Source organism: Rousettus aegyptiacus, unplaced genomic scaffold, assembly GCF_014176215.1.
Source record: "Rousettus aegyptiacus isolate mRouAeg1 unplaced genomic scaffold, mRouAeg1.p scaffold_m13_p_9, whole genome shotgun sequence".
Classification (NCBI taxonomy): Eukaryota; Metazoa; Chordata; class Mammalia; order Chiroptera; family Pteropodidae; genus Rousettus; species Rousettus aegyptiacus.
In genome coordinates, this window is record NW_023416312.1 from 61,815,296 (window position 1) to 61,830,357 (window position 15,062).

The window sequence follows — 15,062 nt, forward strand, 5'->3', positions numbered from 1 at the left end:
GTTTCTCAGTGTGCCACATATAGGCTACAGGGGTGCAACCACATTGATCCTTCTGCTCTTGAGTGGCCAATAAGGCCAGGGATGGCCAGTTACTTTGAGCTGCCAGAAATCTTCTTATCTCAAGGAACAAACATATTTTATCATTTTCTATGTGTACAGGGACATGAAAAGTTTAGGCAGTGCAATTTAACTTCTGTGAACTTTAGTGTCCTCATCTATAATGTAGGACTAATCATACTTGCTAGGGTTTTGGTGAGGATTAAATGAGATAATTAATACATTAGTCACTGTATTAGGGTTCTTTAGAAAATATGTATGTATGTATGTATGCATCCATCCATCCATCCATATACACATACACACACACATATATACATACATACATACATACATACATACAAGAGATTTATTATAAGTAATTGGCCTACGTGATTTTGGAGGCTAACAAGTCACAAGATCAGCAGTCAGCAAGCTGGAAACTCTAGAGAACCAATAGTATAAGTTCTAGTCCAATTGCCAGCTGGCTCAACCCTGGAAGGGCTGATGTTTCAGTCTGAGTCCAAAGGTAAGAGAAAAACTAATGTCCTGGCTTAAAGCAGTTAGGCAGGAGGAAATTCTCACTCAGAGGAAAGGTCAGTCTTTTTGTTATATTCAGGCCTTCAACTGACTGGATAAGGTCTACACATGTGATGGAAGACAATTTGCTTTACTCAGTATACTGATTCAAATTTTAATCTCACCCAGAAATATCCCCACAGACACACCAAGAATAAGGTTTGACAAAATATCTGGGCACCCTGTGGCCCAGTCAATTTGACACATAAAATTGGCCATCACTGTCACCTAGCATGATGTCAGACATGTGGCAAGGATTTAATAAAAGATCCCTCCACCAAAGTCCTCTTCCTGGATCTTTACAACTCTGTACAGCGAGTATGGCTAGTATATTGATTTTATAGATAATACAATCAGATTGAATCCAGATATCTCAAGTGTTGTGTTATTTTGACTATAACATCTAACCTTCACACCACTCTTTGGTGGATGGTATGACTTACTTAGGGTCAGAAAACTCCTAAGAACCAAGTACACCTTCCCTTCTCTCTTCTACCATCTCTACTTAATCAAAACTATCTATCTAGGGTCCCATTTTACCAATATATTATTGCTGGGTAATGATAGGGGGTGATGAGTTAATCAGATAAAGGAATCAGTGCTAACATACAATAATAATATCTCTGCTAGGAGGTTTGTCACTCCTCCTAGGGAGCAAGGCATTCTAATTTAGTAAAACTACATGATTCCCAAGATCCCATAAGGTGACACAAAGGAGGTAAACCCAGGCAGGTGAATAACTCTGGTTGAGAAACCTTTCAATGCCTCTCAAAATGAACAAGACCTGGAGGATGGTAGTAGCGGGGAGGCAGGAGATTCTGCTTGTTCCTCCTATAAATTGAGCTGGTCCTCAGGCACAATCAGGAATAGCAACAGGCTATATATGCTAAAGCTTTGAACATCAGTAGACACCAACGAGATGTCCACCTCAGATCCCTTCTCTCACTTGTCTCATAATATTGGAGTCAATGTCATTAAGGACAAAGAATACATAGCCACAGCTTCTGCCTTGTTATAAAATTCCATGTATCTTCCTAATAATAACCCAATCCAAAGAGATGTACAATAAAGGGAGAGTCTTTTGAATATTTTGTATTTGTCTTTTGAAGAGTAGTGTACAAATATCATAATAATGGGAAGAAAAATTACAAACAAATATATTAAAGTATTTATAACATCTTAAGGGGATAATGAGTTAAATTACAGTTGCCAGTGTGAATTGAATTATCATTACTGATATTATACATTATTTCTAACAATATAAATTATCATTCCTATTATTGAAGATCATTTCCAATACCATAAATTATATCACTGATAAGATACTGATAAGAATTATCACTGCTAAAATTATAAATCAAACTATTTACTATCACTGGTATTAATAATAATACTCATTGAGTGCTTACTAGGTGCTAGATACTATGTGGTTGAAATCCTCATAGTGATTGCGAAGGATGCATTAATATTATTTGTTTTACTGATATGGAAACTGGAACACAGGGGTGTTAAAATGACTTCCCCAAGGAAATGCAGCTAAGGCATTGCAGGAATGCTATACTACCTTTCTAGAAATTTCTTTTCTATAATTTTCTAATACCTAATACCATATTAGAATCTGTTGAAATTAGGCAGAGTAGTGTAAAGTGTCCAAAAAGACCTGGATCTGTGACTATTTGGATAAAGCCCTGCTTGCTGATATTGATTGATTGATTGATTGATTGAAGTAGGATTCAGAAAAGTCCAGACACTGGCTGGAAATTGTGCAGCATTAAGCGAGGCACAAAGAAGAAAGAAGAAAAGAATGGTGGACTTATCCTGGAGATTTCAAGCTCATTCATTTGGGAGTTGTTGAGCCAGCAGAACAAAGACAAAAGAGAAAGGAAGATTTAAAGAAGAAAGTTCAGGTTTGGGGGGTGTCCAAGACGCTCTCTCAGGCCCCACCTCTGCTAAAGAAAGGATATTCAAATCAGAGAATTCACCCTTTTGACCTTAGACTTCAAACAGAATGGTCCCATCTAAGCATAGGAACTACTCTAGAGGCAGAACACATTCCCAGCAGATATCCCTACACTGTCCCTACAGACCCTGTGACAGGGACCTCTAGGGCCTGTGGGAGGAGGTTCCCTGGGGGAAGTCCTCTGGAACCACCCACATCTGACATGCAGTGTAAGGTCTATGTATGTGACTACAGAAGACACATAGGGATATCCCTAAAGATGATTATATACAAGGAGAGAGGGAATGGGATTATAAAAGTCAGGAAGAATGTGGGGCTCATGGTAGGTCACAGAGATAATAGGCCCCTTTGGTCTCCCTTGCACCCCATCCTCCCTTTGTTCCCTCACCCCCTACCCCCCTGTTGCATAGAGGACAAAGCTAGGTTTGCATTTTGATGGGAAGTCTTTTTCTACTGCTGAATATTTTGGGGTTCTATGGATGAAGGTGATCTAGCCTCCAACATGTTAGAAAGCATATCTGGTCATGATATCACCATTTGTTCTTGTTCAGGTTGCAAGTCTGATAAGCTCAGTATTAACTAAAATAGTCAAAATCTCTGTGTGTATGTATGTGTGACCATGGCCTAGGCAGACCCTGTTGAGCACACTCCCTCTAAGCTCTACACCAACTTACCTGGCCTGCCTAGTTTCTTATCTCTGCCTGGAACATACGGACCTTGATGGGTGGAAGTTAGTGCTGGACAAACATGGAATGCCCCTCCTAGGTCACCACTACCACAGATGATTCATGCTTTAAGAAATCTTTCCAGAGGATTCACAATGCAACCAAACCAAATCCCAGATATCTCTGAATCCACCTCTTCTCTGGCTTAGAGTCCATGCCCTGGATATGGTGAGGATAGCTAGAATAATGGAAATGGAATAACACCAAGAGTATGGGTAGTGGATGAAATAGGGAACAAGTGAATGAAGAGTTGAGAGGAGGAGGAAGATTTATTAATGGTGGGGGATATTGTCAGATAGGGTATTTTCGGGGTCAATTTTATTGAAGTATAACTGTTGGGGGAGACTCTCATGCTCCTGCACATCTTCCTGGGTATGCCTAGAATGTAAGGCCTTGTCCACTCTTTACCTTAGCCATTTCTCAAAGTTGTGCTTGCAGCATGTAACCTTGAGGGATGAAGACATGTATCTTAGGACAAAAAGTGAGCTTGCTTACTGCCTGTTACAAATTGGTGGGTCCCCCAAGCTCATCGTTCCTTGATTCTAATGCACAGCAGCTACCTGGACTGCACTGTGTCATTCCTGTGGGGCTCTAGGGACAAGGAGAACCTATGTAAATATGTTGATGTTCATGCTGCTTGCTGCCCCATAGTGATAATATCACTCCCACTCCATTGTTCCTAATTCAAAAGTCATCTTCTTCCACCAGCATCCATTAAACAGTAACAGGCTAATTTATTAACTTATAAATAGGGTAAAATAAAATCTTAGATTTGGCAATACTCATACAGACAAATATGCATATTTTAAATTTACAGCTTAAGAAATTGTCTAAAGTGACTACACCTGTGATTAAGCAATCATATCAATAAACAGAATATTAGAGAAGATGATCACCTTCAGAAAGGGAGTAAGTCATGGTGAGTCTTTAGCCAGGTGTAAAGCTGACAGCTGGAATCTATAACAATCTCATCACATTTCCCGGGTTTCTTGGGTAGGCAGCTGAACCATGTGGTGTTGTTAAGCTGATGAAGTGGTTGATGTGCATCTACCCACAGGCACCATGCATCACTGGCTTTCAAGCAGGAGGCTGGGCAAGAGAGGCAGGGCAGCACCTGTGGGTAGAGGAGGCATATCACTTCCCTTCCCACCTCTTGTCCTTCTCTTCTATCCTAAAAAGAGAAAAGAAGCAACAGGGACCTTAATAAAGGCAGAGGGACCAAAGACAGCTGGAAGTCACAGAGAGCAGCCCCTGTGTCTGCAGGACCACCTGGGGAGAGCAGTCACAGAACTGTCATATTTTTTCTAGGAGACCTTGTCTTAGTTAAGCTTAAATGAAGTACAACATATTTCATTTCTGAGATTTGCATATTCTCAGTACTTAAAGACCTTGGAGAGGGGCAAAGACCATGCCAAGAGAATCGGCACAGTGTCCCCTGGACAAGGACATCCTGTGGTCTGCCATTAATCAGCACCGGAATGCTAGGATGCCCTTGGGTGAGGAGAGAATCAGCTGTTCTTGGAAGTCTGGGAGGATAGTTGGGAGAAACACCATGGGCAAAATGCATGTGTGGAAGGCTTGAGGGCAAAGAGTTTGAGCAGGGCAAAGGCAGCAATGGTAAGAGGCTGGGGACACTACCTTATGGGCAAAACCAGTCATCCTTCTAAATAGACAAGGAGAGCAACTGATGTGTGAGGCCTCCTCGGGGCCCTGATAATTTATGAAGGGAAAAAGAAGAAAGGGGTAGGGATTAAGAAGTTATATTAGTTCTCTATTGCTGCCATTATAAAGTACAACAAATTCAGAAGCTTAAAACATTATTAGCTCACTGTTTGGTAGGTCAGAAATCCATGTGGGCTCACCTGAGTTTTCTGCTTAGGTTCTCACAAGGTCAAAGTCAAGTATCAGTTGGGCTGGACTCTTAGATGGAGGCTCTGGGGGAGAATCCCTTTCCATGTTCATTCAAAGTGTGGGCAGGTTCTGTGCCTTGAGGCTGCTTGCATCCTTCCTCAAGTGGCCCTTTCCATCTTCAAAGCCAGCAATCTTGCACTTCAACTTTCTTTGACATCCCTTTCTTCTGCAGTTGGAGAAAACATTTTGTTTTGCAGCACTCATGTGATTAGGTCAAGTCCACTTGAATCATTTCCCAATTTCATAGTCAACTATGGTATATGAGTTACCATTATCACAAAAGTAAAATTCATATTTATAGGTTCTGGGGGTGAAGATGAGGCATCTTTGGGAGGGTCATTGTAGAATTTCTGTTGACTACAAGAGTGTCTGTGGTGTTGGGGGTAGAGAATTAATATTTTACTAGGAAAATCAGGCTCCAAAGACCCACCCCATACCTTCAGCCAAAGCAGAGTCTAAGAGCTTATGTTTTGATTGGAGAGTTTGGTGTGTGTATGAGGAGAAGATAATAAGCATACCCTGGCAATGGTAAACCTCTTAACTATTTATGATCTACTGAAGTTTATGGGACCCAGTTGAGGTACAATGACTGGAAGAGAGGATGGAAGAGGTAGAAATGGTTCAGGAGGGCCCTTACATTTCTGGAACTTAAAATTCCCCCATTCCTAAGTCTCCTAAAAAGAGTGTGGAGAGCCCTCCTCCCTGCCCTAACTTGGAGCAGTATTTGCCCCTGGGGAACCACATGGTAAGACTTCTGTGGTAGGGACATATCTGGAATCCTGGATCCCCTGTGTCTGAGTTACATTGAATGATCTAGATATATGGAAGGTAATAACAAAAAGCTTGCTCAGGACTGGTTTGGGGCAGAGTTAAAATCAAAGCAGAGACCATCAGGAAAATGACATCTAATTCTGGTTTTCAAGGGACATTGAAGGAGAAGAAAGGGTTGGTCTGGTCTCCATGGGGAGAGATACCAAGTCTGGGGCTCCCTGTCCCAATGACTAACTCTTACCGTCTGGGCTGTGTTATTCTCAAAGACTCTCCAAAATGCCCAGACTCAGTGGTAGATAAATAATCATTAACAGGAAATTGTGAACTGGACTGAGTGTGCATGCCTAGGTAAACAACACTCTCTCTGTTTCACCTTCTAGAGATCTTTCATCAAGCCTTCCAACTAGTGTTGAGGTGAAGTACCTGAAGTTCTGCTTCTCAGACTTTCAGCCCATCCTATTTTTAAGTCTAACCTTCAATCTCTCATCACTTCTAGAGGGTACTCTTGCTTCTAGTTCCTTCCTAGGAAGGGATGATAAATCTCTATTCCATTAACAAATCTTCCCTGCTCCTCTCAATGCCTCACTCAGACATCGTCATCATTCATCCCTCCTCCTCCCAGGGATGAGGAGAAAGACTTACTCCATTCCCTCCATAGTATTCCAGGCCGTATCGATTGAGCTGGACCTAAGTATATACTGTAGATATATACTGTAGACATGCAGGCTGGAAGCCTTGTGCCACTGTGTGATGTCAAATACTAGCTGCATAAACAGCCATAAACAACAAGCTATGGCCATGATGTCTCTTCTTGACCAAGGTGGGCAGGCCAGGTAGATAAAGGTGAAGAAGGCAGGGCCAAAGATGGAGAGAGAAAAGAACACTCATTAACTAAGCACTATATTTGCATTTTTCCTTTTTAAAGTTTGCTTGCTTTTATTTTTAAACCTGGGCTACTAGGAAGCTAAGCCCGATTATGAAGGATTAATGAATCTTTGAGAAGTGTTTATGATGTACCTACAGTGGTGTGTGCTTTTGGCCTAATCTACTTCAAATGAGTCTCCTGACAATATCAAGAGGGAGAGATTAATCTCCCTACCTCTACACTGGGCACCCCACCTCTGCCTGGATCCCCAACATCAGCAACTCTAACACCAGTCACTGTATGTGCCTATACCATTTTATGATGAAAAATAAGGAACCCTCTCTCTTCTGTTATATCATATTAATAATATAATAACTTGGAAAAATATTAGTTACATATGATAATTATTCCATTAATACCCAAGAGAATAGTAGTAGTTAAGAGAATGGAATGTGGACTAAAACTGGCTGTGGAACCTGAAGCGAAATGTTTAACCTTTCTGAATTATGGTTTACTCAAATGTAAACTAGGGATATATTTAGTACCTATCTTACTTATAAGGTTGTCATGAAGATTAAATGAGTCAATGCATGTGAAGCACTTAAAGCAGTGCCTGATACATGATGAGAAGTTAAGAAAATCTCCTGGTATTACTATTACTATAATTACTACTATGTACCAGGTTCTAACTCATTTAAATCTGACAAAAACCCTGTGAGGTGTGAATTTCTCCCTAGTTTACAAGAAACACTCATTCCTAATAGTAGCATTAATTGCAAATCTAGTACCAACATAAATGTAAATAATATCAGTGATGCCTCATAATTACGTCTATTTTATAGATGCATGACAAGATTCATAAGAGTGGTGTTAATTATAATTATAATATCAATATAATGCAAATTATTTCCAAAATCATCTCCATTTCACAGGCAGGAAGAGATAATTCTTATATTGGTATCTATCATTGAGATAGATGCCAAAATAATATTAGTAGTAGTAATAATAGTAATGATAACAATAGCATTAACCATCGGACATAATTATACCATTTCCCACAGGGGAAAATACCACATCAGCGTTACCAGGAATGGTAGTTACTACAAAATTTTTTAGTATCACAATAATGCAAATAACTGCATTAATGATTTTCCTCAGTTATTCTGATTCTATCGAGCTGCAGAAGTTAACACAAGGGTCTCTTAGCAGTATAATTTATTATTCATTATATTTATTAGTAAATTATTAATACTGTGTTGTACTTACTATAATACTTGTAATAAATAATATGATTATGATAGACAATATTAGTTAACAATTGTGGTACTTATTATAATGAATAATTCATGATATAATCATTTAATTATGACCTTAATTATAATAATATGTGCTATAAAGGTAAAATAATACAATAATATAAATAAAAAATGTGAACATAAATAGTAACAGTGGATGCACAAGTTTCCCTAATTAACAAAAGGTAAAGCATACCACAAGCCTTCCTGGGGGTGCTACCTGGTCAATTAATATTATGACATTATAATATTAATACAACTACCAATATTATTATGGATATACTGTAATTACACATATTTTACCACGGAAACAATCAGTACCTGGGCACAGTGACACATACGAATCCTCTCATGTTAGCCTAAGTGCACGTAGTAATATTATGGAATATCTTGTAAACATACCCATTACCGAGAGGGGAGCAAGCGAGGTCAGCATCCTGGAGAGTGAAACTGATTATGGCGCTAAACACTACGCAGATGTAGGCTATATCCAGGAAGAGCTCTGAACGTGGCAATTTCCTTGGCGGGGAAGGATGGGATAGATTCGCAATGGGTGGCGCTGCCTCGAACACCGATCTCAGCCACGTCAGCGCTACAGGTACCTACCCTCCCTGCGCCGCACCTCCAAGTAACCCCGGAGTCCCGACACGGGTTTCAGGGGCCCAGTCGGCGTCCTGGCTCTCCCCGGAACGCATTACCTTCTGGCGGTCGCTGAACAGTGACGCTCTACCGCGCCAGTAACGTGGACATTTCCGCCTCAAGGCCACGAAGGCCGACCCGCACTCCCAAGACACCTCACGGCTTCCGCAGTCCGGAGCCACAGAAGTGCTGGTGGTGGTGGTGGAGGAGCGGAGTATCTGTAAATCAAGTCCCGGGCAGCGTCGTGGGGGAGGGGGCTGCCATTGCAGGCGACCGAGGGGGAAGACTGCTTCCTTCTTCTTTGACCATCCTTTCTCCACACTGACCTGGATGAGGCTGGGGTTCTCCGTGCATGCCATGAGCATGGTTCCTGTGTATTGAGATCTGTGTGCTTGGGGGAATGGGAAAGGAAGGTAAGTGCTCAGTCTGGGATTTGCGTCTGGAAATGATGTGAGTCCATGGTGGTTGTCAAGCCACCCATCCCTTTGTCCCATCATTGCTGGAATCAGTAAATTTCCCTCACCCCCAATTTATTTGAACGGATAAGTGAAGGAGGTTGGCAGCCAGTGAACCATGTGAATATCTGAGTGAATAGTGTACTTGACAATAGGGCACAGCTATTGCAAAGGTCTGGAGCCTAGAAGAAGCTCTGCTGGTTTTATGAACTATCTAAAGGGCCCTGGCATGGACCAGTTTATGTTGACAAATAATAAAAATATATACCAACTAGCACAGCTGACCTCAAACATATCCTACCCTTTTTAGGATAGTTATAATTTTATATAATGAATGTTTATTGAAATTTATGATATTTGTGCAATACATACATATATTAGGATGAATCATGAAATTTGTCAGTATTTGATCTGTTTGACTTATAAAAATGACAATTTCATATGATTTATTATGATTAACTTATAAATACAATTATAAATGTTTACTTATAACAATTTATAAATATACATTATATGAATATGTAGAGAAAAAGAAACAAATTACATAAATATATGCAAATTTATAAACTATAAGTATAATATGCAACCTACAATAAAATATATATCACTTATAAAATATGAATATGATCTGCAATTTTTATAGTATATTAATTATAGCACCTATTATACATATTATAATAGTATAGAGTAATAATATGTGTATAGTATAGAGTAATAGACTCATGTTACTCTATAACATAGAATTAGTATGAAAACAAAAATCATGTTAAAATATTTCATAATGGCTGTTCGCTGTCCTGAAATGACCCAAATTTGAAAAAAAATGTAATCTAACTTTAATATAAAGATGATATAAAAGACAATTTTATTGAAATAATGTATATTATCATATATAAAGGCTTGAGATGTACAGTATGAGAATTAACAAAATAGATATGTAATTAAGAGAAGTAGTAATGGTAGTAGTCGCAATAGTAATAGGAACGATTTACTGAGCATTATTTGTATGCCAGGCACTGTTCTAAGCACTCGAAGTGTACTTATGTATTTAATCTTCACAGACCCCTCACAGAGTCCAGGGGAAAGCTTCTATTATTGGCAGGAGGAGGGGATTATGGTAGCTGAATGGTGTGCTAAACTTGCAAATGGAGAGGGGAATAAATTATCAAAAGAAAAACACTAAGCCCTAATCTGCACTTACTTTGGAATCTATATATCCTAGTTGATCCAGACTTTGACTTCAAATAGGGGTAGCCCAGTGTAAATAGAAGATGTGCCCCATGCTTGTGATTTTTAGAGTCTTGTTATTTGATGAGTAACAAACGTGTCTCTGCTATGAATCAGAAATTTCCCTATGACAGAGCAGAACTCTGACAGTACCAGAGGTCTTATCCTGAAATCTGTGTGGTAGCACATGCCATGGAAACAACTAGCTTTGGGCAGAAAACCCCTATAGACTCTGAGGTTGGCCCCCACTACATCTGTGTGTGTGAGGTACAGGATGCAGATGTGTGGGGTGTGTGCACACCTCAAAGTACACTCTATTAGACCTCAGTTGACTGAACCCACCTCATAAGAGATCTCAGTTAATTGTATTTTTTAGTCACAGCTTCAACTCCCCATTGTAAGACAAACCTTTAATCACTACAATATTTTTTCTTCAGAGTATCTGTATGGCAAGAGTAAGAGTTGGAAAGAAGAGTGGTTACTTTCAGGCAAGGATTTGAGGTAAAGACTGCCCATGTATGGCAGTTAAAGGGGACATTAGCTATATCTGCAATGCTTTATTTCTTTAATAAAACAAAGCTACCAAAAGCAAATTGGAAAAAAAATAACATTATTAAATTTGATGAAATCATAGGACTTTGTAATATTATTCATTTTAGTTCTCTGTAACTTTGAAATTAAGGAAAAACTCAAAGATTGCTGAGAGGAAATTTTCAAAGTTAGCACATGTGTAGTTTGTCTTCATGACCAAAGATCTCACTAACCATCAAATAATCTGTTCTGTTGGTGCTGGGTTAGAATGTGTATAATTTAATGCTTCTATTTCTTTTGGTAGTAGAAACTGACTGACTTTCCTAAGATTATGTATCTCCTTCAGAAGGAAAAGGTGGAATGAGAACCCAGGTTTTCTGATCTCCAGCTAGTTTTATGCTCTTTTCATGCTGCCATGCCCTTTTCTTATACTTCCCGGGCATTGGAGTGTAGGGTGATAATCCCGAGGGCCCAACGAGTGTTCAGTCAATCCAGAAAAATATCATTCTCATCACGATTTTCTACTCACTAGGTCAAAAAGTGAACTCAGACATTTTTGAAAAGATTTTCAAGAATACAAAGGTTAACCTACAGCTAAATGAAAATTACTTAACCAAAGCAGTTCACTTCACTACCACTTAATTGTGCAAGGTCTCTTGGGATGAGAATATATAAACCTATATCCAGAAAGACCTATTAAGTGTCTGGTCTGGGAGGTGCTTGAGAAGAGATGAACAGAAGAAAAAGAAAAATCAAAAAGCCTGTGACCATCACTAATGTGTCAATCAATACTGTAGGAACACCAGGATGCCAGTTCTAACTTGATACCTAGGTAAATTAATCTCAGTGTATGACTAGGATTTGTCTTGGAGAGGCGGGGAAGTTGGGAGAAATTGTTTAAGAGTAGAGACAGGAAAGAGTTGAGTGAGCAAGGGCCCACAGTATAACTGTTCTCTGACAAGAAGGGATAGGTAGGACATGGAGGGAGGAGGTCAGCCTGTCGAAAGCAGGGTTTTTCTCTTGGATAATGGCAGCCATTTGGATAGAGTAGGGCCTGATTTGGCAAGGCTTGGGTAATAGGCTGGGTGATTTTGACTTATTTGCCAGGGAATCGTAAGTTCTGGAGCAGGGTTGTGACAGAAACTTCATTATTTTATTCCTGTGTCTAGTGATGATAGCTAATGGAAAGGTGGTAGTCATTCGTTATGCTGAACATATTTTGTACATTGGGGCCTGTCCCTGGGCATTCTTATTGGAGGTTGGCCACACTGCTGATCTGGTGGGTAGTAGCAGGAGGAGAAATATTAGTGTGTCTTTGACAAATGCAAACAACTTTTGATTTTAGTGAATTTGGAAAACAAACATTATTTCATCCCATAAAGACTTAATGAGTTCCTATTATGTGCAGTGCACTGGGCCTTATCCTAGGGAAACAAAGTAAAGGAGACAGTTTTCTAACTGGGAAGGAGATGTGTACACAAATACATGGTGAGAGTACAACAGGGGAAATAATTCACTTGGGATAATGAAGTACAGTTTTTAGAAGTGACATTTGAAGCTAATTCTTGGAGGATGTATAAGATCTCAATAGATAGGCACAGGGGCAAAGAATATCCTAGTGGTAGGAATCAGAAGTGAATGGCATGATCAGGGATTGGTGAGTCATGACTGAAGTGTAGGATGTGTGAAGAGTTGTGGCTGGGGGCAGAAAAGACAGGCAGTTCCTGCTCCATTGAGCCAGGGAAGCTAAGCTTAGGGATTTGCATGTCGAGAGCCACTGCAGGTTTTGAGCACTAGAGGGACATGGCCATATACTTCAGAAAGATCACTTTGGTAGCAGTTTTAAGAGCAGGTTGGAATGGAAGGTCAGAAGATCATTTGGAGGGTATTGCAATGGTCCAAGCAGGATATGAGAAGTCTGACTTTCATATCTGTGAGGACAGAGAGGAAGGGAGGAATTTGAGTAACCTTAGAAATGACAGGTTTTAATGTTTTATGGGAAGAGCAGGGAGAGCTCAGTGAGAAAGGAAAGGCAAGATTCAGGGATGACTCCCAAAGTTTTTGGCTTGGATGACTGCACACTTGGGAGATGGAGATTTAGAGTGGGAGATAAGCTTACTGCTAAGCATCCTGGATTTAAGGGAGCAGCAGAAAGCCTGCTAGAGGGTTTGGCCAGCACTGCTGACATCCTGTCTTCCCACAGGCACATTTGCTGCTGCAGCCTTCAAATTAACATCAGTGCATCTGAGAAAAGCTCCTGGCTAGTGACTCGTTCCCAAGGTGGCTAATCAGGCCTCAGGTAATCAAGAGTTGAGGATTTACTTGTGATGCCTCATATGGCTTCACCTTCACAACGTAATTGAGGCTCATTTGTCCTATAAAGATCGAAGGGATGATCTTGACAAAGCATAGCACAGATCCTGTAATGAAAGGGAAATGAAGATGGTTGCCAGCCCATTATTAAGCATAACAACTAGGTTAAAATGAGATGAAAGACTTCATTTAGGCAGAGCTTTCTCATTGATGAATAGCAGGGGGTAAAAATGTGAAAGAAAAGCATATAATCTAATTCATAAAAAAAGTAAAAATGCCTTTTAAAACCTGAAGCAATACTCATTCATTGTATTTATAGAACTGAAGTGGGAGATATTCTCTTTATTGATGGATACTGATGCACAGATGAAATTTTTTAAAATCCAATTTTTATTTTTTCCACCAAAAGAACTTTTTTAGAATATGAAGAAACAGCTCTCTGTCCATATATCCAGGCTGGGTACAAGGAGGCAGGGGTCTAGCAGCAGGGATTCGAGCCACTCACTTGAAGAATTTGACTTCTTGTGCTTGGAGGCTGCCCACTTGAGGTAGACAGCCTCCACCATGATTACTATAAATAAGAAGAAACTTGTCTTTAAGTGTGTGTTTGGAGGAGAGCTAAAAGAGAAGCAGAAAGCATCCACTTCTCACATTAAAGTATTAAGAAGGAGAATAACATTATGTTCAATTAATATAATACATAATAAGTACAAATGTTAAGATAAGCACACAATGCTATTCCTAGTTTATAATGTTAGGAATTAGGTGATCATTCCTAGATATTTAATTTTAAATAAATAAATGTGTGTCAAATAATCTTTATCCAAGGTTAAGATCCGATCTTCAGAGGTTAAATCAAGTACACAAATGATTAATAATTCATTACTCTTTAAATACTGTGTGTAGGTTATAGATAAATAACTGACATACATTGTTTGATGGCTGTTATTCCCACAATAGTTATTAATTAGGGATATAATATCACCCATTTGGGAAGGTTTACTCTACTGGACAGGCATGTGCTCTTTGGAATACATATGACAACTTGGATAGCACCAAGTGAGTTTTAGTATTTAATGGTTCATGAGCTTGGGTGAGGAGTATAGGAGGCAGTACATAGAACATACAAAGATTAAGAACATAGGTTCTGGAGTTCAACTTACCTGGGTTGATGTCCAAACTCTGCCGCCACAACCTGAGTCACCTTGAGTACATCTTTGAAACTCTGAACTTTTGTTTTTGTCTTCAGTAAAATGGGAATAATGAGAGTTCCTACATACCAGAGTTGACGTGATAATGAAATGAGAAAAATACATACAAAGCACCTAGCACAGTGCCTAGCTGTTCTGTAGTAAGGGCTCAATGAATATTAGTAACTGCCTTTGCACCTTTCTGTGCTGGATCATCCACCTGGTGGTGTGTATGTAACCTGGTTACCCAGTTTGAGCAATATCTCAGGTGCAAGCTTAATTTTGGCTCCCTGTGTCACCCACAATGGTGCATTCCCTGCAGTGTGCTGGGATCCCTCCAGAGCAACCAGTGGTTGGCAGATAGCAAATCCTTAGTTTTAGAGATGAGGGAGGAAAAATTTAAGTGCTACAGAAAAACTTGGACAGCCTGCCCTCTAGCGGTCCTTCGGTGAACTGCTCCCCCCACAACTGTCCTGTTGATTCGCAAAACCGCAGAGCTAGCCATATATATGAATGAACTTTAGTTGAGATAGTTACAAGAAAACACCTGGCTTAACAAAACAGA

The 15,062-nt window shown here is 39.7% G+C and overlaps 1 protein-coding gene and 1 long non-coding RNA gene across 7 annotated transcripts in view; one reads left to right on the plus strand and one right to left on the minus strand.

Annotated features, from left to right (window-relative positions):
- Positions 1-15,062, plus strand: part of IL1RAPL2 (interleukin 1 receptor accessory protein like 2) — a 1,139,149-nt gene that overhangs the window by 541,245 nt on the left and 582,842 nt on the right. The window contains exon 1 of one of the 6 annotated variants that reach the window (XM_016166755.2): positions 8,645-8,740. The exons of 4 other annotated variants lie outside the window; for them this stretch is intronic. In XM_016166755.2, coding sequence (XP_016022241.2) covers positions 8,692-8,740 — 49 coding nt within the window. In that variant the 5' untranslated portion in view covers positions 8,645-8,691. Of the gene's footprint in view, positions 1-8,644; positions 8,741-8,881; positions 9,195-15,062 lie in introns of those variants that run through there. One more of the 6 variants, XM_016166756.2, reaches the window with a different exon arrangement.
- On the minus strand, positions 1,092-8,868 carry LOC107521768. The gene is made up of 3 exons (XR_001599643.2): positions 8,749-8,868; positions 5,163-5,377; positions 1,092-4,471 (listed from the first exon to the last, which is right to left on the minus strand). It is a non-coding gene; the product is annotated as an uncharacterized LOC107521768 (long non-coding RNA).